General features: G+C 40.6%; 1 protein-coding gene across 3 annotated transcripts; it reads right to left on the bottom strand.

Annotated features, from left to right (window-relative positions):
- Positions 1 to 198: 198 nt before the first annotated feature.
- Positions 199 to 25,307, bottom strand: atg7 (ATG7 autophagy related 7 homolog (S. cerevisiae)). 3 transcript variants are annotated; one of them, XM_085923239.1, is made up of 19 exons: positions 24,873 to 25,307; positions 23,936 to 24,104; positions 23,570 to 23,624; positions 23,163 to 23,280; positions 23,027 to 23,104; positions 22,831 to 22,947; positions 21,852 to 21,998; positions 21,682 to 21,770; positions 20,818 to 20,960; positions 20,234 to 20,324; positions 19,839 to 19,983; positions 19,601 to 19,759; positions 17,494 to 17,688; positions 17,178 to 17,417; positions 16,083 to 16,198; positions 15,278 to 15,353; positions 14,070 to 14,150; positions 11,622 to 11,744; positions 199 to 566 (listed from the first exon to the last, which is right to left on the bottom strand). In XM_085923239.1, the coding sequence occupies exons 2-19, from the start codon at positions 24,087 to 24,089 to the stop codon at positions 534 to 536; spliced, it is 2,160 nt and encodes a 719-aa protein (XP_085779365.1). In that variant the 5' UTR covers positions 24,090 to 24,104; positions 24,873 to 25,307; the 3' UTR covers positions 199 to 533. The 3 variants fall into 3 exon arrangements, with proteins under 3 accessions (XP_085779365.1, XP_085779367.1, XP_085779366.1); XM_085923241.1 differs by having other exon boundaries at positions 20,839 to 20,960; positions 24,873 to 25,306; XM_085923240.1 differs by lacking the exon at positions 24,873 to 25,307 and adding an exon at positions 24,715 to 24,822.

Genomic DNA, 25,307 nt, shown 5'->3' with positions numbered 1-25,307 from the left:
CATGTTGGTGCGTGACATAATAAGGTCGCACAAGAAATTTGGCTGAGCAGTGTGTGTGTGTGTGTGTGTGGCTCTTTGCGATAACAGTAAAAAAAAGTGGCTCTGAGTCTTTGGTTGGCCACCCCTGATTTAGTTGATTACACACTGATGAAACTAATATTAGTACAATCAAATAACATTCAATATGTAATCAGTACAGAAGTGGTAATATTTGTTTTATTGCACATGAGAATAATACCGTGACCAAGTGAACACCATTTGATGACTACATAATTTGTTTTAGACCTGTTTTTTTCAAGAACCATGAAACGTAAGTGAACATTCAGTGTGTGAAGGTCACATATTAACTATCAAAACACCAAAAATTTTACATTCATGGTTAGAAATTATGTGGGAATAACAGTTAGTGGTAACTTGTCAGAAGATGTTTTGGTCTTTTCACATCGAAACTCTTCCTGTATTCGTTCGTGATGTGCAGGTCTGAGATGAAACGTGATGGCTGTGACGTTCCAAATCTCAAGATTTTTGGTTCCTCAGATGCTCTCGTCATCGCTCATATCCCAAATCTGTTAAAACAAAACCCACCATAACACATTAGGAATCAAAATTTTGTACAAAAATTGAAGGAACTACCTCATTGCCTCCGCCATCTTGAGTTAGCTCGAACATCATAATTCAGTTATAATTGCGTTGTCGAGTGCTGACTAGCAAACCGAGGTTCTTCCAGTTAATGGAAGCAAATTAAATACCTAAAACTGAAAGTGAAAACAACAAATAGAAATTGACGACAAACATCTTTTAAAACCCTATATAATGTCGAAACAGATTGTCTTCTAATGTAATTACAATTATGACTAAACGCTTTATGAACAGGAAATGAAAGGAGCATGTGACACACACATACGCACATACACACGCAAGTACTAGCCTCCTTGGCAGCACTGCGTCAGTAAACAAAAGTGGTCTTCTCGTGGCAGCAGATTCTTCACATTCCCGCTCTGTAAGACGTAATTCACATACCTCTAACACTGCCTGGAATGTTACACACACACGCACACACACACATTTGACACATCCATGCTGCATTCCTTCGAAAGTGCTAGTTTAAACCACGTAGCCGGGCCGTAGATTCCAGTGCAGGCCTCAGTGGGGACGAAGGCCTCATTCCATAAATTTGATTCTCTCGTATTGTGACTTAAAATATGCACATAAGACATTGAAAAAAATAATAGCGCATTAAATTGCAAGTTGGAGTGAAAAAAAAAAAACTTTTCAAAATCATTCAACCTTAATATGACATGACGCATAAAAATGGCGGCACTTAGAGACCCTGGAGGCGGCCACACTGGGGACACAGATCTTAAGTCATGCGCAGGAGCCACTTAGCCGCGGGGCATCATCGGGACGTGGTTTTGGTGTGCGTAGTTGGGCTCCAGGCTGCTGTGGTTCCCTCACAGTGTGGAGAATGAGGACAAATTCATATCAAAGGACAACAGCGGTGCTGGCCAGCCGGCATCAAAAGGATGACGAGAGAAGAGCTCTTTGAAAGGCGGTGAGCCTCTCTGGACACCCGCCATGCTGCGCTCATCTGTGTGTATGTGACTGCGTGTGTGTGTGTGTGTGTGTGTGTGTGTGTAATTTGCACAAAATAAAAAGACAGGGGTGTGGAAAAGGGGGGGAGAGGGGTCGCTTATGTAACATTGAATAGGCGCAGTAAAGTGAAGCCAACAAGTTGAGTGAGCCAGAATATGTTAACAGATAAACGAGTGAAATGACTTACAAACTAATATTTGTTAAACACTAAAATGCAACATTCATCGAACGAGAAATCTGGTTGGCCATCGTAAAACGGCAACTTAGAACACGATGCCATTACAAAAACTTGGTCGGTATAAAATCCAGCTATCCCACTTACTAACTAAATGTTGGTTGTTATTTTTTTACACAAAGCTACAAACCCAACTATTGAGTATTTTTAGTGTAAACTAACCAACAAGCTAGCTCGCTATCCAACCATTAATGTAACGCTACTGTGGCATCTTGACTTAAAAGTATATACATACAAACTAATATTTGTTAAACACTAAAATGCAACATTCATCGAACGAGAAATCTGGTTGGCCATCGTAAAACGGCGACTTAAAACATGATGTCATTACAAAAACTTTGGCATCTTGACTTAAAAGTATATACCAGTTTACAAGTAGAGTTACAAGCCGTTCCAGAGACGCTTTTCGGCTTTGTATTAAAAGCCAAGATTTCACATATGCCAACCCTAGATAGCGACAGTCTACATACTACAAAGTAAAACCGCATCCCACTCAGGTTTTAAGTGCCTTACAAGCATACTTGATCTCAATCTCAGTCACAGAACAAATTCAACGCTACAAACAAGAAGAGGAGGGCATCTAAAAAGAACACACAAATAAACACGCACGCTTAGAGAAGATAGGCCGGGCTGCCATCGAGCAGCAATCTCAAAATGCGAATAGGTCTTATCGCTGCTACCCCGGCGGAAGTTAAAGATGCTTCTCTGCTAAAGCTGCATGTAATGTGTTTGTGTTTGCCATCAGCTCTGCTGCTGCTGATATCTCAGCATCCTTAATCCCGAGATGGGATCGGACACATGAGCCGTTTAGCGGCCAATTTATCACCATTGATTATTGGCCTCGAAACAAATACGATTGTTTTTTTTTATTTTGTCATTGTCAATTTTCAGTCGACAGCAAATGGCAAAACGGTTTGAGAAATTATTTTTGATCATCAAACCCGCAAGGTCAGAATGAAAGGTAGCAACGCTTCCAGTGTGAAAAATCGAAGTGGACTTTGCGTATATGGCGGTGGGCCCTCGGTGGGTGCGCAACTCTCCGACACAACCGCTGATGGGCTCGCCCATTAAACACACATCTGCTTTACATATTAAAAGTGACACCAAAGCACAAAGTGGAGCTTTCATCATGGAGACTGGCTCCATGTAAGATGCAATTAGTGGGCCACACACACTGATGTGGTTTGTGCTGCCGACCAAGAAGGAAAGAGGAAGAAGGAGGATTTTTTTTTTTTAGGGGTGACGCAAAAGAAACTGAGACGATGGCAGCGTTTTCGGTTTAATTGACATGTTTGAAATGTTGCAGGAGAAAAAAAAATAAAATGAGGACAATGCATATTGGTTTTGGAGAGAATAACATGGGCCACGCGGAATGGGTGGTGTGGCCGATGTCAAAGCTTTGATTAGCAGTGTGGAAATTGGGAAAAAGCAACAATGGAAAACTATTTTTAGGGTTCGATATGCTTTTTGTCTGTTTTATGACTCTTTCTTAGGAGGACATGATGAAGTCAAAACATTGCCATTATAGTTTTGGAATTGAAAATTACTATTTTAGTTATATTGTTGCGCATATACTATACATATTTATATTTGTATATATTTTATAGCATCTTAAAACGATAATTAAAACAAGTTGCCTGTAGGTACTAGTAAGCCCCAAGGGTAACATGACTAGTTTGCCCCAAAAAAAAAATGATGACCTCATGTGGCCTGACGTGACATTCTGACATTCCTGAGTTGCAGTGCATTGGTGCGCGGGTTTAAAATGGGGTGAGACGGTCAAAGGTGAGTCGCTGTCTGAGACGGGTGACCTCCAGGTCACAATGGAACCTTGTATTGCAGGTGCTTGGTGTCATTTGGTCAGTTTTTTCTCCACAAGTAGGGTGAAACCAAAGCATGACTTTTATTAAAGTGAACCCAATCGGCCAGAAATCCAACATAAGTCTTATTTTTCTCTGTTCGGCTGGACTGACTCACCAAAGAGTCATAAGCGTCCCCCCCCCCCCTCCTCGAAATGAGCGCTCGTCCATTTCCGCTATGGATTGTCCGCGGTCCCTGCTGCGTTTTCATTGTTCCTGGCCTCATTAAGACCTCTCAAGAGGGAACACTGAAGGGAGTGCACGACCTCATCACAGGGACAGGAAGAGGAAGAAATGGGTGTGGAGAGAGGAAGAGGCGGGCCCAAAGAATAGCATGACCACCGGGTTAAATCTGGGAAGTTCTGATAACGTCAGGACGGGAATATAATCACGTTTGACCGTAGTAATAAATTGCAATTTGACCAGTGAAATTTTAACATAATACTCTGAATGTTTTAAAATCCTGCTTTCATGCCAGTAATAGAATGAATGAATCATTTTGAGCTACAGTGGAGGTCTGCGTTGGTGGTCTGCTTCCATATTATGGGATGCCAAGAGGTTATGGTAAAGGGCGGCTGACGTGCTGGTGACACAAGAGGGAAAGTGGTGACGTTTGAAAGCACTTTTTTTTTTTTTTACTGGGAACACAGCTTGTGAGCCAGTCCCAGCAAAGTCACGTAGCCCCATTGACACCCCCACCCACCCCTCTTATCCTCCCCCTCCTCCCCCGCTCATGTTTTCATAAACTGGGGTTAATCCAACAAAGCACCAGCCCAAAGATCCGAGCTGAACTTCATCATGATGGAGCAAAGACCAAAAAAAAAAGTGTTGGTGTAATCTTCGCATATTTGCTCTTGTCTATTTTGTACCTCGAGTCCCTCCCCCCCCTCCCCACCTTGGCTAGTCTCTGGAGAGTTATAGAGGCCAGCTACAACAACAAACCGAGTGGCTCTCGGCCGGGTGTGGTAGCCTGTGGAGCAACAGCTGAGTCCTGTTGTTTCGCCAGGGACTCCGACAGACATGGACCCACTTTTTTTCAATGTCACTTTCCCTGAAATGTTTTACTCTCTCCAGGGGGTCACATGATGCTCTGAGATGTTCGGACTTCAATGTTGATTTTTCCTCTGCTTTTACGAATTGTGACAGAAATACAAGAGTGACACATTGACTATCCATTAACAAATTGATTGCCAGTATTCCGCTTCAGTATTAACTTCAACACAGACTGAACTTCTCCAAGGATTTTTTTCTGAAACGCTTCAAGACTTGTGGACGGTTGAGTCATACATAGCCTTGTGTTACACAAAAGCCAGAGAAAAAAATAGCATACGGTGAGAAAAGTCAACTATCAGAATAGCTGAAAGCTCCACAATTGGCATTGAGCGGAGAGTATGAGCGCCACAGTCTTGTTTCTTTTGTCACACCTCGTAATCTGCCTGGTTCCCATGTTCCTCTTTCCTGTCCCCACTCCTCCGGTAACTTCTCTGACACACTTCCTGTACGCTTGAAGGTTATCAACACATTTTCTGAGTCACATTCACCAACGTCATAATTTCAACACCTTGGTTACAAACTAAATATTTACCGCCAGGTTTAAAAAAAAAAAAAAAAAAAATGTTCTTCTTGATCTGTGAGCAAGATTGCATGACAACGTAACTACAGACTTTGAGGAAGTTTGAAAACTTTTTGGGGGGAGTCAATTTATTCTAAATGGTGTAGGCTTTTTTTTAATTATTATTATCCAGGCTTTACAATCACAGATTGATCAATTTAAATCCAATTTGGATTCATCTGTAAACATTTAAAAAAAACCATAAGCAGCAGCAAATCTCAATTTGAGTGTGTTTAAGAGCACACAAGCGTGAGGCCTCTCAATTGCGCTGTGGTTGGGCAATATTACTTTATATGCAGCGAGCCGCACAGTAATAACAACTTGAGAGACGGCGTGTGTGCAAGTGTTGCCAGTTGAGACCTGCCCTATGTTTAATTAGAGACATGACTCAAAGCCAAATGATGTGTGGTCAGATGAGCAATGGCTGGAAGGACACCCCCCCTTACATAAAAAGCACATACAAACACACACACATACGACAAAACCCCAAATTATGAAATCCCAAAAGCCTTTCCGTCAGTGCGATGTTCTAAAAAAAAAAAAAAAACTTGAGGCCTTCAAGAGAATCAAAGCTTGAATGAAGCTTACAAGCCTTGACATAAAGCACTGTTGCAAAGTTCCTGGTAAACCACAAACAATGAGAAACAAACAAGCAGTCGGTCTTCCACTACAAAGCCTCTTTGTGCCACCGTTTTAGGATCAAATCTTTTTTTAACTATTAAGCAATACCATTGTTTGAAAAAGCTACAAACTTAATGCCAACTCTACATATTGTGCTGGTCTTTTTTTCTCAGACATAAATTCGCTCAAGGTAATTATCCCTTAAGATGTGTATCTCCTTGTCTCTGTCTGTTTAGATCTATGAAGCATGCTGTGTGTGCCCGTCCGTGCGTGTGTGTGTTCTTCATTGTCGATTTCCTAGGGCTCGATCCTATCACTGTCCTCCATGTGCTGAACGGAACAGTGCCCAGGGAAAGAGATTAAGAGTTGGCATTGTGGCCAATGTGTGTGCGCGCATGTGTCTCCCCTCCAAAAAAAAAAAGGCAATAGAACAATGGCTATATTAATAATCATTTAAAAAAAACTACTTATATTACCCATCAAAATTTGTTTTGAGAAGATCTACTTGAAATCCAAAGACTCTATGTAACTTCCACTAACAACCCAGGCTAAACTTGTCTTTTTCCCTGACACTACAAAAATCTCAGTCTATCAGTTTAGCTCTATCTCATCCATGACACCAATTCATTAATGTACAGGAGCATCACAAAGAACCAATGCATATCTAAAAATAGATTTTTGGAATAGTACTAATATGCCAGCAAAGATAAGGATGGGTCGGTGCTAAATAGAGAAGTGAATTCTGCCAAGTGGTCCAAGCACGTCTTAACGGGTCTTTCTTTCCGTGACTTTGGCCAGCCAGCTGCCAGTCCGGAAGAAGACATCTCACTGGGTTTACTGGCGCCGGTAAGCAGGAGCCATGTATAGGATACATACTTTCCTTATGCGTGTGGGGGGGAAAAGATGGCTTTAAGGGTCCTGTTTATGAAAATAACTCGCCTGTGATTGATGATAGTAATTCTGTATGAGCCTGTTTTGGCCAGGGACAGCTGCTGTCGGTGCCAATGCGTCCCCTTTGCCCTCCACCCCTTCAAGACACCAACTCCCATGGACGGATTTATTCATAATAAAGAGAACAGTAATGGTTAGCTAAAAAAAAAACTTGGTCTTATCACCTGCTGGTTATAAAGTCACTGTCCAATGAAAAAGATGGAAATCCACATTTAGAGCACCTTCATCATTTCATTGACAGTAAATTTTACAGACCCCAGCAAATAACCAAAATGTAGCCAGTAATGGGCGCTTCAAATCAAAATGTTGTTTTTTTGGAAGGCTGAGATTGTTTTGTGGCGCTAGGAGAGACTTGTCTATTCAATGGTTAATTCCAACTGGCTTCAGGAGATGAATTAAAAATAAATAAAAATGACAATAACCAATGAATGATGGCAGCCTTCAAATGAGAATAGCTCGGTGAGGACCAAATTCTTTGCATTGCATACCTCGACGGACTGAATAAAAGAATGGACTCTGAGGAATGATGACATCGTTGCGTACCGAAGCCCTGACACAGAATGTGTGTTACCTAATGCCTCATGTTATAGTTTGGAAACAATCTAGACTCTTTAGAAATATACACGTTGATGGGATAACTTATTTTGATTTGATTTCATACGATCAAAATAAATAGATAGGAAAATGAATGAAAATTTCCACATCGTCCAATATTAATATTCAAGCAGAGTTGCCACGGTAACTTCTGTTCTCACTTGTTACTTTCCAATGAAAAGTATGCATCTCCAAAAGTTTCTTTTTGGTCCAAAATTGAAATTCTAAGAGTCCTAAACTCATTCACTGCCATTGACAGCTATCAAAGTCAAAGGTGCATTTTTTTTTTTTTTTTACCAGAGCTGGAAGTCTGTCAATCTATCAAATAACAGGATACTGTGATCTCTTCTCGACTCAAATCTTTAAATCGCTAAAATGTTCAAAACCTTTTCTGTGAAAATCGATTCCATCTTAGTGGGAGGCTTGCTGCAAGTCAATACAGCAGCCACCCAGGAAGAAGACGAATATAATTACACTTGACAATGGCCTCCATTGTATGCCACGAATGTGCAGGAGTTGAAGGATCAAGCGAGGGGGAATCTAGTTGAAGATAAAAATACAATCCTGAAAGGACGGTAACCTTTGAGCAAGACAGAATTGGAAAAGGTTAACGAGGCGGCTTTTTAAGTCAAGCGCCGACTGACATCATGTTGCTGAATTTAGATTTACTCCCCCAAGGTATTGTACTGAATGCAGAATCTATGTAAAGAAAGGAAGGTAAACTATGCATGTGCATAGCAGACGTGCATTCCCCGCGAGTATTTATTATTCGGGTGACTGGCACGGCATCGTTTGCATACGCACACGACACCAAAATACACGCATGCTTCCAAGCCATGATACAGAATGCCGGTGGCATGCGTGCCGGCATGCGTGCTATGCTTGTAGGCAATACACAGAAATACAAAAGCGGATCACTCCGAGAGAAAGTTCAAGTCACAGCAAATGATTTCTTCATGGTTAAACGGGTTATAACAGTACGTCAAAAATCACGGTTCTGTTCGGTTCCTGTTATAAACAAATGCAAAAAGTAGAAGTTTGTGTCTGACAATTGGAACTATGATTCATCTTAAAAAAAAAAAAACTGTTTGTAGTGAATTCCCATTTTCTGCCTTGCAAAACAAGCTCTGTAAGTCAGGGGCGGAGCTTAGTTTAGCCTGGGTTGTTTGCCGAGAGCCTACACTGCATGCGTGGAATTCACTGGGGAATTTTTCAAAAAAATCGAATCTGTAGGTCATTTAATTTCAGGTTCATGTTGTAAGATAAGCTTGAAATGTGTTTTGGATCAAAGTGTGTGGTATAGTTATTGTGTAAACTATTAATACAAGCAATTCCGAACAGTTTTTTCCCCAATTGCTAGCATTTTTTTTTTTTTTTTGGTTGTTCCCTACTAATTGTGGTGAGGCTTGGTCGCATTGCAGCATATAACTTGTAATCTTCGAGAGTAGCGGTTTGCACTGCATCATACTGAGAAGCTGTTTCTAATATTGCGGTTATCATGTGTCGACACAAGAGAGTCAAGACCATCCAAGGACAAAATTTGAAATTCAAAACTTAAAAAAAAAAAACTGTGTGCGTCTGTATGTGTGTGTAGGCTGCTAATGAAAAGGCAGCCCTAATGTGTTTTCTCCATCTGGTAATAATTGTTGCATGTAGCAACCGTAGCTGTGTTTGGATAAAGCTTTGACATACATGGGGGCCCTCTGACGCCGCTGAGTGTGTGTGTTTGCGTCGGTGTGTTTATGTGGGCTAGAGAGACAGGAAGAGAAAAGCCTGAGAGCGCCGACGGCCAGCAAAACTAAATCAACTTTATCGTCAGCGGTTGTGTTTTGACGTAGGGGAGCTGCGACCGGAGTAAGCGTAGGTGGGCTTGGTGTCCTGCTGCTCCTCCTGCTTGGAGGTGTGTGTGTGTGTGTGTGGGGGGGGGGGGGGGGTGATTTAGTGGCACGCTATTATCAAACAACCGCTCACAAACACATCTGGAGATTACCTTGGATATAGTGACGCAGAAAGTGATGCAACATTCATTGAAATAGCCTCAATGACAGCCATTGTTGTTGCATAACTCTAACAGGGAAAACGATACGTGATAATAAAAGAGAAGATTTAATCGAGCAAGTGGTTGTGTTGAGAGTTGCTTATCTTGACTTCGGAATTAACGTTAGCGTCCATTGAACAATGAAAATAGAATCCGAAGAAGAAATGACGACTGTATTCAAAGGAGTCTCGCACATGTCAGCAGACCAAACTGAGTGACAAGTGAGACAGTCTTCTCAAGAGGTCAACATGGCCGCTCGGGTCTTGTGACTTACTGGCCGGGGCCCGCTTTGCAGGAGGAAAAAAAAAAACAACCAGTCTTTGTATTTGTGAGGGTCATTTGGTCACGCATCCTCTTGTGTGGGATAACCACACACATACACGGATAGATTTATGGTAACCAAAACAAAAATCTACTGGAAATGACCAAAAGGAATATATTGTAGGAAACCAAGGACTCATCGTTCGGATGGAGGAGGACGTGACTCATACGTGGATCGATGAATGAATGAATAGAACATACACAGAATGCATAAAGTGCAATTGTTAGGAGACCAGTTTTATTCCCGACTCTAATTTCAAACACAAAACGAGTCAAAACAATTTAAGGCAGCAGAAGCTTGAAGAGTATGACGGCTACAAGGGCAAATTGAGGATGGCGCGCGAGATATAAAAGTCAGCGTACTGGCTTTAATTGGCAGTTACAGCCCAGCGCTGCGGTCCAACAATAGCGAGGCAGTGACTGTAAATCAAACGATGAACTCAAAGGCCAAATCCAATTTAGACGGACTCACATTTTTTTTTTTTTCTCTCCTTTAAACCTGAATGATGCAACAACTTTAGAACACACACGCACCTAACTGGCCGGACGCCAGACCCACGGCACACATTTTCCATCCCAGTGAGAGCTCCTAACTGAATCTCCACGGGTTTGCCCTCACAAAGGCGCCATTCACACACACATACGCGAGCGTTCAGTCTAAACTTTAACCAAACTTGAACTCCTCGAAAAACCCTGCAGCGACCGCATGAAAAGCACTTCTCAGGTTACCGTTTGCTCGAAATAGGCCCTAAGTGCATATTACAGCCCTCTGGTGACGTGCATTAGAAAAGTTACACACACATCTTTAAGGAAAATAAGAGCACATACTAAGAATTATTATTATTATTTTTTTTTAAATGAGCCACGCAGGGAACGCTAATTGATTCATGTAGAACTACAACATCCATTTGTGTGGAAGGAAAAACAAAAACCTCTGATAAGGATCTTAACAGGAATTATTCTGAACCTTGTGAAAAGGGTTCCAAGAAAAAAAGTAAAAAATAAAAAAAAATAAAAGAGAGCCATCCTGTAGGATGAGAGGGTTAAAAGGTTCAGAGCCCTTAATGGAATGGCCTTGTAATAAGGTAAATTTGTTCTCAAGTTCCACGAATTTGGCTAATGTGTTTGCCGGAAAGACTTGGGGTGCTTTTGGGCTGAGGACTAAAAAACAATCACTTCATCTTCTGATTGAAGAGAGCCACATTAGGCCACAGAGACTTTCAGCGTACTCGCTCTCATCAAACAGAGAGAAGAAAGATGTTAGGAGATGGAGAGAAGGTGCCTTGAGGAGGACGGAAGAGAAAAAAGCTTCTTTAAACATATTTTTTCTCTTTCATTGTTATCTTTTGCCTTCTCTCTTCATTCCTCCACCTCCGTGTTATGAGTAGGAGTCGAGGAGGAAGTACGTGGGATTTTCCCACAACTTGGCAAGACCTTACCCCCCCCCCCTCCACTCCTCCTCCCTATTTCTGTCTCCCACCCCCTTCCTTCTCATGTCAGAGGGGAGTCTTGAGGAGAAACACTCATATTCCACCGCAGAGTATTCTGGGATGTTTCTTGGAACTGCTGGTTTCCGCAGTGGCATATATACTGTGTGTTGTTGCCACGACAACAGAGTGAGGCAATGCAGCTATATCTGCCTTTGAAGCTGGCTGTCATCTTATGGCAGCTATCTTGCACAAGCCACTGATGACTATTTATTTAACCCTTTCTATGACCCCCTCTGTTGAGTCCAAATATAATTCATCTCAATGGGGATCATTAATGATGACAAATTTGTGTGAAAGTGTGTTTTACCTCCGCCGCCTGGGTCTCTTGGTGTAATAATGTCAATCCTGTAAGGTCCTCAAGAAAAGAGTGTGAAGAATTAAACACCTTGGACAGGAAGTGGAAGCCTTCTTTTTCGTAGTGGTCCAGGACCTAGACAAAAACAAAAACGTTAGCAAGTTCTTAATCAAGTTTATTGCCAATCTCATAACTCAATTTACTGGCATCTTTTCAATCTTTATTTTTGTCCAAACATGTTTCATGAGCTTGTTTTTTTCATTTTTTTTATTCTTACTTTTGTCAGATTCAAGTTAGTTCTGTGACCACTGTGAGTTTTTCTTTCATCAACAGAGAGGCACCAACAATTAAGCCCAAGTGTGTATAAGCCAAAATGTATTTTATTGAGTTTCAAAGTAAATAGTGGACAGAATATGATTTAAATACATTATTTCAGTCATGAAAAACAATAAGTGGACACTTTTGGGGGAGTGGGGGGGGGTTGTCAAATAGGGATTAGTCACAGATCAGTCCCTTTAAACGCTACCTGCACTTTGCAGGATTGCTATTTTAATTATCGACTTAACAGTGAGACGTTTTCCTGCTGACTAGACACCTTCCTTGCCGCCGTGTCTATTAAATGATAACATAAGCTAAGCCCCTAAATGATGTTTTTTCCCTGCATAGTTTTTCCTCTCAACTTTTTAGTGTCATGCATTCTCAGCCCATGATATTTTTTTGTGCAGACGATGAGCAAACACCTGGTGACTCAATTGCTTTGACTGCCTGCGTAAATGTACATATGGTCTCCACGGCACGTTCGTCGCTGGCTTTGAAAACACAAAAACTATGCACTGACTCATTAAGTAACCACGAAGGCCTCTGCGGATTTCAGAAGAACACAGGAAGTGAAAGGCCATAAACAACATGTGGTGTTAGACGCTGCATGTACTTCATTAATCGAAAATAAACAATTTTTTTTTTGGAAGCAATCTAAGGCACGATCTGTCTTATTTCTCATCATGTGGAAGTCGTATAGTCAATCATCATATAGCGAGTAGAGCCAACTAGGGACAAAATTTGAACTTAACCATGGAAAACCCCGAAAAATTCTAAGAATAGATGTATCATACTTAGTGCTGTTAGCATAAGTAGCTCATAGTAAGAGCCGTCTGGCATCATTTAAAACAAATCCACATCAGTAGTTTTATTGGCATGCGGTCCAACGTAGAGTAAGGAAACACACACACACACGCACACGCACACGCACACGCACACACACACACACACACACACACACACAGTGAAAAAGCCCCAACTCTACATGAACTGCTCCAACCCAGACAGGGGCTGAATTGTTTTGTTTCCATAGTGACCTGGCAGGACACAGCTGACTGCCCCACATACACACACACATACACTCGAATGAACGGCTTGCTGATTGGACACACAAATGGAGTGAGGGAAGCGGGGTGCAGAAGGAGCAGGAAAGAGCCAAAAATGTAAAACTGCAGATTGAGATGTGAAATTGGATGGATAGAGGACCAAAAAAAAAAAAAAAAAGTGGGCTCAAAAGCAACCCAGGGACAGGGTGAAAACGTGTGGGTGGGATTTAAAGCAAACCTTTTTTTCCTCTCTGTCATGTTCCTGATTGTTCTCGACTACACTGACGGGTACTGTGCTAATAATCACATCAGTCACAGAAATGAGACACTTAGCAATGTAATTGGAGAATTTTTTATCCCTCTTCCTTGTATCGCTCTTCACATGAAAGTGTGATTGTTGGCTTTATGAGCTTTTTATAGACACAAAGACCGCATTGAGATTGGGGGATAAAAGGGAGACTTTGGCGAGTCCTTCACTTCCTCCCACTGTTTCCCTCTTAACACCCAAGCCACGTTTTCACCAGGCGGTACAGTTTAACTCAGTTCGGTCAGTGTCCATAGCTGCTTGATGTTTTTTTTTTTTTTTTTTTAAACACAAATGTGTGGCCTGTATAGACTTGTACACATTTCTGCCGTATTTCCATCAAACTCAGATGTCATGCAGACGTGATGAAGCAATCAAGTCATCTTCAGCGTGTGATGCAATATATCACAATGCTGCTTTGACAGAAACCAAATGGCAGGACTATAGCCCGAAAACACACAAGCTTGTAGGACAGCCGTGGACATCAGTGAGCAACTGCCCCTTGATTGAATTCCCAGCTTTTCTTGGCATTCCGCAGTCCTCCAGGAGCAACATTTCAACACACGCTCTCCTGACTTTACAGCAGGAAAGTAGGAATTATGGGAATCCCCCCCCTGCAGCACCCTCTCTACACCCACCCCCTTCTCATTTCTGCATTTTGGGTCACACGCCATGTTTAATCCTGATGGGACAAGTCAAAAACAACACCGCCCACTGTGCTGATGTAAAGTAGTTCTTAATCTTCAGTTATAGGTGGATGAAAGAGAGGGGGGGGGGTGTTGTGCCACTTACAACAGGCGAGCAGGCGGTGCACTTGTCGAAGGCCAGGCTGGCTGGCAGGACGTTGTCGAACCTGGAGAGGAAGCCGCGGATCTGAGGAGAGAGGCATCAAAAACTAAACTACTTGCTGACATTGTAAACATATCAACACACATTACATTTATATCCACGTAACTCCTGTTAAAATGTCACGGATATATTTAGCCAGGCAATAAATCCAGCGTTTGAAGGCCTCTGGAGCAGCTTCAACTTCATGTGCATCACATGCTTGAAAAACATGCTCAGGGTGTTCTCTAGTGGCAGGGAGATGAACAGCACGTACACTAGCAATCTTATTTTGTATGATTTAAAAAAATTAAAAAATTGTAATATTTCAGCAGTAAAATTTGACATTTTTTTCAAATAAATAGTACAATTATTTACAATATTAATATTAAAATGCGAAAAATAAAAATATACATTTTTCCTCCAAAAATAAATCCAAACGCAAAAAATAAGTAATTCTAAAAAGTTGTATTCTTTTCAATGGACATTTAAAGGAATAAATTCAATAATTTGATCAGACTCATTTATGTATATAACTACCTCGTCAAACGCATGATTTGTACCTTCTTCACATGGCCACAAGTAGTCAGTGCAACATAACAAAACCAAGTTACTTTAAGCCTTGCCTGGCATAATGCAACTTTTAATTACAGAGGAAAAAGAGCTGGAAACATTCACCACATCACCTCCCATCCTCATCACCAGCTATTCAAACACACACACACGCGGCAGTAGATATTCATGCCGTTTTCCTTGGACATAATGAGCAGCAGATGTGTCGAGCAAATGGCAGAATTTGTCAGTGTGATGAATACAAAGTGATAAAGATGATGCTGCAAATGTCATGTGAGAGAGTTAACACCTGAACTTGTTGCAAAGAAGCACAGCTTGGCTATCTACATACACAAAATCATCTTGTACTCTGTTTCATTTACAAGTGGAAAAAAAAATTACATCTTTTAATTTTATTAGACACTAATCTTAATTTGTCTTTCAACAACTTGACAGCTAATCCATCACCTCAATACAGGTTTTCACTTTGGGAGGTTTCACTGTTTTCCTGAATGTGGTTTTATTTCAAAGTATTATAAAACTGTACCGCATCATCATTGAGAGTGTGAGGAGCTACGTATATGAGGGAACCATGTTGTGTTGAATAGCGAGTCGTTCGGTACCTGATGCGGAACAAGGCCGAGCGACGTCGGAGGTTCATTCATTCGGTCGTCGCTGCTACTGGCTACCGCATAGCCGCTGTGAAAGGAGGGAGGGAGGGAGGGAGGAGCAGAGTCAGACAAGGTGACATCCATCATGTGAATACCATGCAGTGATGATGAGCAATTTGGATCAAATCAAACACTGCCGCCATGGAGAAAAGCAGCACTGAGGAATAAAAGGTTATGAGCACTCGCTGAGCGACGATGCATCAGGAATTTAAAAGTCACAAATGAGACAAATGAGTTGCACTAAGTAACCTTGGTTACGAGATGCAAGAAAAAAAATGGCAGTTTAAGTAGAATCAAGAGGTTGAAGGACTCAAAGCTGACATTCAGTTGACCACAAGGGGCGGGGGACCGACCATCATACCTTAATATTTTAAGAGATTCAACGTTAATATTGATTAGCTGTCAGTTTCGGTTTGGAATGTACTTTGCCACTCGATTAAAGTCATTTGAGATAGACTAATGAGGATAAACTATCAAAAATCGAATTAAATAGTTTATGACATTTACTTATTGGAAAATGACAACCGTTGAAAATCATTTGAATCTTTGACACATCTTAATCCACAAAAATAAAGGTAATGATGGAGAAAAATAAGATATAGAAAGAGTAATACGCTAATTACATATTGCTAAATTCGAAAAACTGTGGGATTTCAATTCTTTCATATGACAGTTGAAAAAAAAAATCACTTAGCATACAATACACGGCTGTCATTACTTTTGTTTAGGATAACGTTGCTGTGGCAACTGTGCTCACCCTTCACTGTGCTGCAAAATGGACACCATCATCTCCACTGCTAGGGCTCCTGCAATCATAGCCAGGCCCGGTCGGCTTACAGTGCACTGCTGGTCCAGAGTCCGATCCCGGGTTGACTATTTAAAAAAAAAAAAAGTAAAAGGTAAACCACTGAGATTAAAAATGTGTCTTCTTGTATTAGATGCTACCTGTATTTCTTGCACGCTCACTTTTTTTTTTGTCGATTGCACTTCCCTTACAAGCTCCCCAGTTATGGGATATTGTGATTTCCTATGAGGTGTTTCCTTTTTGAAAATGCAAGATTTGTAGAAACAAATTGTTGCATATGACTAGAAAAAATCCAAAGTTTAAAAAAAATAAAATAAAAAAATGGAGTCATGCAAGGACACACATTAGGGCCATTCTCTAAAACGGCCCGCGCACATGCGTGTGGAAGGAGGGCAAGCTGACATGTATTGAAAAGCAAAAATATCTGAATTCAGATGAAGGCATTACAAAATAGAGAATTACAGTCAGAATTTAGCCGTAGGCCTCTTAGAGTGATCACAGCAGAGAGCAGAGAGCTGCTGAATGGCTGCTACAATTGAACACAGACTTCAATACCTGATGAGTGCGTTCTGTAAAATGACTCGTACTCATGCAGTGAAGGGAGGGAAAAGACCAAAACAGAAAGCATCCAAAAAAAAGACAAAATTCTGTTTCAGCTTCACAGTACGTTGTTATGTTGAAAGGTATTATCTGACTGCACGTGGTCACCATAATAAGCCTGCAAGAGGATTTTTTTTTTTTTTCTAATTGCACGAACCGGGGGAGCTGGCAATTTCCCAGCAACGCAACGTGCTTGTGTTTTGATAAAAACAGCTACCTGTTGAGGTCAATGAGTGCGGTGCTTTGAGAAGTAGCAGAATAAAACATATCGTCTGGAAAGCGATTCACTATTCTTAGCATCATTATGTCTTATTGAGGCCCACCTCGAGCCAATTTGGTTGAATAAATACAGGTTGGATTTCGCAGAACTGTCGTCTCAGTTCCTTGAATAGCTAGACTGACACACATCTCATGACAAAAGAAATACGATGTTCTTTGGGTTCTTACATCTCCTGGTGCCACAACATCATTGCAGAAGTAGCAGCCAAGCTTGTGTCCGGGAATGTTGGAGAATAGGGAAGACGTCGGGACAGAGGATGCCGAGCCAGCTGGCGTGGAGGACGAAGAGGATGCGGATGAACAGGAAGGGGAGGAGTCCGCGTCGCCACCGGCATTTTGGCGAGCCTTCTTCAGGCCGTGGCGCATCACCACGAATGTGTCGAAGCCCAGAGCGGCGTTGACCACCAGCTTCCGAAACAGACGGATGACAATTTGTGAAGCAACATAGAATCTGTAGTTGTTAAATATTCACACCAATCCTTACCTTCCTCTTACTCGCCGCGATCACGGTGGGCAACCAGCGGCTCTCTCTCGTGTCCATTAGTAAGAAGACCACATCGTGTTCCGAGATGAGCTTCTCCAGCTGCTCCACATCTTTTTGCGCCTGGGCCAGAGTGGCTTGGGAGAAATTCACCGGGTGGCCCGGCATGGGAATGCTCATGTTGAAGCCCTCTGCATTCTGATGAAAGATGGAAAAGCATGGGTTTAGTTGAGGTAAAATCAGGGAGAACATCGGAAATGTCAGGTTTCCATCGACCATTGAGCAATCCAGTGGAAAATGATTTCCCTGGAGGATGTCTCTGACTACCGAGAGCAATGGCACGAAAATGTGGCACCTGCCTGGATACTCAAAAACACAACGGCTGTGTTACACAGCAAAAAAAAAAAAAAATATCTCAATTATTTTTTTTTCCATATTATCTCTATTATCAGGATTATTTTATATTGTTTTCAAATGACCAGTTCAAAGCACCTGTACTGAAAACTAAAGAGTAAACATTTGATGAAAATATGTAACTTAAAAAAAAAAAGAAGTACAAAAAAAAATCACTCAATCAACTATAAAAATAATCTAAATTGTAGAACAATATAAAAAAACAGCACAGGGAACTAGTTTATGGTCGTGAGTGATAGTATGCATGCAAGACCAAAATATAGAAATGATTCCCGATGGAAGTGGCAGTATATTTTCCGCTCCAGCACAGAAATAAATTCACATGAACAGTAGCTTGAGCAGAAGAAATGCCGCATTGAGTGGGAAACTGTTCGGCCTTCAACCTCAAGCTAACTTTGACGCAAGCGCTGCAAAACTTTCCGAGGTGACATTCCAAGTCGCAAGATCATTCGGGATAAAGGTGCGAAGTGCTTGAATGCAATTGTGGTTTGTGTTACCGTGGTTACTAATGCATGTGAAAATTTGAGTCACTTTGATGACAGTTCATAATTGGATTTTTTTTAATATATATATTTTGACACATATGTTATGATTATCCTTGTTTTTCTGGCTGAGGCTGCTATACTTGTGACTGCTTCTAGGAAGAAAAAAAAAAAAATCTGTAAATAGGCGAACACGACTTCTACCTTCCAGGAAAATACACTTTTCATCTATAGCAACCTTTCAGGTCTAATTGCAAATTTAGTGGATTTGATTTCACTTTGATATTGCAGATTTGGCCTCACCGCCCGCTGGGAAATTAATTTGTCATGTCGGACAGTGAATCATTATGGGAATAGAAAAGGTGACCAACTCTGTGCTTAATGAAATTTACTTTCAAAACTTTAAACTGAGCGTTGCCAGACCGTGCTCAACATTTATCAATATACTGGATTACTAAAAAAAAAAATGTACACGTATGGATCCAACTCCAGTATAGTTTGAACTTTGAGGCATATTTTTCCTGAAGAAGTTTAAAAATGTGATTTAAAATGTTCAATCTAAACTAACTGTTTGGTTCTCTTTTCAACCAGAGAATAGAAAAGTCATCATTCATTATAAAGCAAAGCCACACGCATCAGCACAGAGCTGCTTCTTGATTCATATTTATTTATACTTTTTTTTTTCCACTGACACTTTCTTGACAGTACCGAAGTCCCATCGGATAGAGCTCATTAAATAAAAACAATGATGCACTAACAAGGATTCATTTATATCACAAAGCTTCATTTTATGCATGATGTAACCATCACATCTCAAACAGAAGCAATTATATTATTCATGTTTGCCAGAGGTAGAGGGGACTTGACTCCAGTCACATGACTTGATGAGTCAGATTCAAGTCGCCAATTTTGGAACTTGCACTTCCCTTGGTATAGGGCGAGAATCTCAAAAGTGGGCGGAGTCCATACAGGATATATATTTTATTCCATACTCCGTTTTTATTCATTTAACCTTTAAGGAGTAAATCTGTTTTTTGTGTTCTGTTTTTATTTCTCCAATATATGTTGTGAGTGAGCGACTTGAAGAAGACAAGCAATGACTTGACTCGACTAGCTTCAAGGTTAATAAGACTTACCTCAGATATCTGCACATTTCAGCATATGTGGTCGTAGATATTACAAATCAATTTATTGTGGATTTTAACTGAACTCACCACACCAGGAAAGATTTTGGTGAGTCGCTCCACGGCAGCTATGGCTTTGGCTTTTCCACCTCCGAGACAATCTTCAAACTCATAGAGAGGCTGCCGTACCGGATTGGAGTAGGAGATCTTTGCATTGTCCACAAAGGTGATGTGTCTCACTCCCCAACCCTACACAAGGAAAGTATCGTCTTTTTTTTAATATTTTTTATTTTTAGGAACTACATCAATATATCAATTTCAGACTCACCATCAGCGTCCTGGCCACATTGCAGCCTAGTGTTCCTGCTCCCAGCAGGAGACACTTGGTGCTAACCACTTTGTCCAAGTCCAGCGAAGGGACCAATCTCCATCGCATCAGTTTCAGATTAAGATCGACCGATGACTCGGCAAGCCTGGAAGAGAAAGCGATCACAATTAAAAAGACTTGGCTAGAGTCTTTTCAGGTACATTTAGCTTTATGGATTTATTTATTTTTTATTCATCTCACATTACACAACCAAGCAAATCTTTTGTTAATTACCAATGTCAGAAAATGTGGTTTTAATGGGTAATCTGAATAATATAACATTAGTGGAATATGATTTAAGTAGCAATATTGACCCATTTTTGTCCATTTCAGGGTGGGGGGGGGCGGCATTTTACCTTTTGGGGTCCATACATTCACTGAGGTTGACCATTCGGGGTCCCATCGCTCCCTTGGCGTTCTTTTCCCAACCAACACTCTTAGGACATGCTGCAGACATTAACAAAAGCAAAATAAACACGATTTGCTTGTATATGTGACAAAGGGAAAGTAAATACAACAGATGGCAAATACTTTTGAGCACTAGTTGTCACTAATTAAGGTGGTGCATACTGTACGAGCCAATTATGAAGCTTTTGGCATAGAGGCATTTGAGGTAAACTCAGATACGTCATCTGAGCTCATTGGAAATCTTCACAGATGACTAAGTGCCACCGCTCCCCTCCCACTATTATCATTTCATTCGCAGTTTCCCTTATGCATGAAGGAAGAGAAGCGTCAAGTCAGTTAAGACATGCGTGAAGACAATGGCACATGCATAATCAACACCGCTTAAAAAAAGAATGAAAAAAATGGAGGCTTCATTTCAATTACGAATGAAAAAAAAAACCCAACAACTTCTATTTTGAATTTTAAAAGCAACTGAACAAAAGCAATCACACAGTGCTAGCTTATATAATTTAAAACAAACCTAAAGACAAACCTTGCCCCCCAAAAAGATTACCAGAGTCAGATGAGAGTTCCGGTAGTTTGACGTGAAAAACGACACTGTGTTGAATGGAGCGGCTTCCCTGTAGGGTTCTATCCCTAAAACATAGCACCTCGACTGTGTCCACGTTTGCATCCCTAACACAAACAATAAATGCAAAATTAATGGGCATGCAATGTGATTTTTTTTTCCTAACACATTGGCAAATTCTCACCAGGGTTTTATCCAAACAAGTTCGCATAGCAGCAGCGCATTTTCCCTAATATGGTTCTGAAGAGCCACTTACACAACACAACACTCAAATTCAAGGAAAAACAACTTTTCTCCCATCAGCAGAATAAACAATTATGTTTTAACGGTTTGCTTAGGAAGACTTGGAACAAAATAGATGACGTTTACTTTGGCTAAAAAGTGCCCGTGAGTCAGTGATTGCGGCAAATTATTTTAAAGGTTTACACTTGACTTTGGGATGGGGGCATTTATGAGCTGGCAAGAATCTGCTATAGTGCTGCTGGCCCACTGTGATAATTCTTAAATATCATTTCATTAAGGTCATTAAAAAAATCGCTTGCACAAGAACCTCTTGTCAAAGTCATGTAGTTAGGAAAATTGTACAATGAAGTTCAACAAAACATGTCGACACAAACGTCTGAAAAATTTGAGACTTCAATTCAGAGAGCAACTAAAGAATGAAAGTATCAAAAACCTTCCTGTTCCTTTCCATGATATTTCTGTTAGGTGTCATAAAAGGCTTTTTCATTTCAATTGTATTCTTAGAAAGTAATTAACACCTCCTCATATTCGTATGCCAGTGCAAATTGTCATTATTTGAAGACATCCACAGAGTTGAGTGTTTACCGCTGGCTGGCTAAGAGGACCAGTAGATTCCTCAGAGGCCATCCTGGATGTTGAAACAGAGTACACGGGTCATACACGCCCACAGCGACCTAGAACGTAGAAACCATTAACAGGAATGTGTATATTATTCAGCGTCAGGATGAAGAAAAAAAAAAACGTTTAGAACAAACCTTTTGCATGCCAGCGAAAAATGTTCCCCACTCCGCTAATGGGGCCAACTGAACGGCGTCATCCGTGTACTTCATTAGGAAATAGGGAACCGCAGTGGTGCTGCCTTTGATACACAGGCCATCATAGGCCTCCTGCAAAGCTGAGATCTGAGGCAGAGACACATTTAGAGGCTATAAATAAATAAGAAAACTTTTTATGACGTATGGTGGCGAGATCTAACGAACCCCCCCCCCCCCCCACCCTGCTGCTATATAGCTATCCAGCATGAGAAGGGCAATCATGAATAACTTATACTTTTTAATATCCATCATTTAATAAAGCATAATGAAACGTGATGCATAGCGGAAGAGGCACTGCGGATTTTATTGATTTCTAGAATTTTTTTTTCATTAAAAATAATGAGCCAAGGCTGTTCTGTACTGCCCAAGACCTCTGTGAGGACACCGAATGAAAATGTAGTTTACAGACTGCTGTTGAAAGCATTTCTAAGGACCTGTAAAATTAATTCAGATATTTATGTCCAAACATATTTTAGATATTTGAAGGGAATGGCGAATGTTTCCCACAGTGTCTGAGATTTGAGAGAATGTCTGACCATATATCTTATTTTATTTGTTCATGCAAATTTGGAAGGCTTCTTAACAACACGTTAAGACTCTGTGGTTTGTCAAATTGGCAAAATATTGCTTTTCATTTACAGACTACAGATTATTATGAGTCTAAATCGGGTTTTAATTTACAAAATAAATTACACGGCAAGACTTTTTTTAATCTTCTATGCCACTATGAAATAGTAATAATGCAAGTTCTGATAGCTACTGTTGATAATTCCAACATGAACTTGCTTGTATGCTCTGTGACTGTGATGTAACAACAGTGGCAAAAGAGGAAGTGAGATGATAATCACAGAAACGGATATGAAACTTCTAGATGACTGTAAAATTGGATATTTTAACCAAGCTAATAAATAATACCAACCTGTTTTGCTGTAAAAACCATTGTCAAGACAGAAGGCTCCTTTATGAGCTTTATACCCTCTGGGAAGCAGAGAGCGGGGAAGCAGAACCAGTAATAGAAATGGTACTTCTTCAAATCCTGGAGGAAGTTGAAAACAAAAAGTGTTAGCTAACCCTAACCTGCATGTGACATTTTACAAAACGCTGATTGCACATACCGCAAATGTCAGCAGAATAAATCGGCAGAGGATGCTCGGGTTGGTGAATGCATCCCCGGACTGTATGGCAGCCCAAAGCTACAAAACAACATTTGTTAAGATTTTTGTTCTCGATGTCTGACGTGCATTATTTTACCTCTTCGGACTCTTTTTCCAGCAAGGCCTTCTTGTCAGTACTCTTGAAGGCATCCAGCGTGTTGGTGTTGTACAGTTTTCCAACAGCCTCACAACAATGGGCAGGTGTGGACCCATCTCTGTTTGTTCAAAAATACAAAAAGTGTTTTTCTAACATTAATAATTGACAGTTTTCATTGAAGTGCACAAAGGTGCGATGTCTTTGTGATACTAGAGTGAGGCTTGACAAAGTAGATTAGAACGAGGCTTTTGGTCAAAGAGGTTATGACAATGCCATCTGCTGCTAAGCCCACTTGACTGTCAATCACAGTCAAGACAACTTTTCATTTACAATTTGGAACCCCTCTTCATCTGTTCAAATTGTTGCCATCTGGCTCTCTTGGCTCCAAGACAAGTCTTCTAACTTACACATCAAACGCACTGAATTCCAAGGTCAGACGAGTGGGCAAACCAACTGGATCACCTGAATCAAACACATGTGACAAGTAGTTATTTTTACACGTTCTTCTTTTTTTTTTTTTCCACAATACAATTCACCTCTCAGGTATATTAATGAATGTTGTCATCAAAAAGCACACCAAGGATTAAAGCTCACTTTTCACATTAGTTTTAATGGATTTACATCTCCCATGTGCTTAATGTTTTTGTGGAGTTCAATGGGTAGTTAGGGATAGACAGATTGTACAAGTGTTGAGATGCTTACGAAGTTGGGCATCCCTGATTTTTTTGTTTTTTTATTGTCACAGAAAAAAACTTTTCATATTTGCATCTCACCATTGTAATAGTACCCCTTGATGCATTTGGGACTCTCGTCCAGTCTGTAGTCATTGAGTTTTCTCTCCGTGAGCTGATGCCAGAAGCCTGCCTCCAGCGCGCTACTGAAGGGTGCAAACTGGAGCTTGAGGTCTGCAGAGTTGGATGCCGCCATCAAGACACTTTATGGCTACCAAAAAACAATTGACACATTAGTATCAACATTGATGCATCAGCGCATGTGTCCTATTCATGATTGAAGCCTCGTGTAGGTGCGCGGATCGCATTAAGAAAAAAGTCACGTGACCGATTCAGTCGCTCGTCACTATCTGCTACTGAGAATTATTCGGTTCCTCTCAGTTTTCACTGGATCTATTTATATGAAAACATTTTTTTTAATTAATTCAACTAAGTAACTTTATTTTTTAATTATTTGTTTCATTTTATCAATGGAAATTGATCTTGCTTTTCGTTGGACTGAATTGTCCGACGTTATAATAAATACTCAGTGCTAGAATAAACACAGATGTAGAGATATTTTATTTTACAACGAACCCCACACAGGAAAAACATTTTTTTTCAGAATGTGCATAATTGATTTGCCTGATTTTATAGCTTAAAATTATTAAATTGGGAATTTCGTTTTTAAATTAAAATGTGTACTGAACAATTTTAATATGCATTTACTGTTATTCCTTACCATCAATGTCATTTATCTTTTTTTTTTTTTATTATAACCCGTGGGGTTTTAATGCTAGATGCAAAACCCCATTGAATATTTCAGATTTTTTTTCACCTACTTTTAGCCAACGATCCCTAATGAAAAAACTCACGCAACACTTGTGAATGGGTGCAGCACGGTTAGGTCAATAAAACCGCCTTGCATTCTCCAAATGTTCTCATGTCAAAAGCAACCAAACAACGCTGTCAAAATTGACGCCCAAGCTTGATCACTAACCTTGGAGAGCCTCGCTTCCGTATTCCTTTGGTCACGTGATTACGCAAGACACCACAATATAGTGCATCATGGGTATTAGACCTCAACTGAATTTAAAACACAAAGCTTGCCGATCTTATGGTGCGTACATCATTGAGTAAAATACAAAAAATAAAAAGGTAAACACGAATGCACAAACGACAAAGAAGGAGAATACTGACAAAAAGCTGTAGGTACGGGTTTTTTTCATCATGAAAGTGCGCACAAGTTAGAAACACTGTGCATCCGCGCGATCACTGCTGTGCAGAGTAAATCGAACATAAAGCGTTGATAATCCCGATCGACACTACCGTTAATTCGAGACTTGAAATGAAGTAACGCATTGGTGTCCAACGTTCCGGAAGGAGCTGTTTTAAACGAAAACGATCCAGGAAGTTTGGACAATGCTGCAGGACC

The sequence above is a fragment of the Syngnathus leptorhynchus genome, chromosome 11, assembly GCF_054491065.1.
Source record: "Syngnathus leptorhynchus isolate UIUO chromosome 11, UIUO_Slep, whole genome shotgun sequence".
NCBI lineage: Eukaryota > Metazoa > Chordata > Actinopteri > Syngnathiformes > Syngnathidae > Syngnathus > Syngnathus leptorhynchus.
Note: the sequence above shows the minus strand (reverse complement) of the source record. Positions and strands in the feature narration are given on the sequence as shown.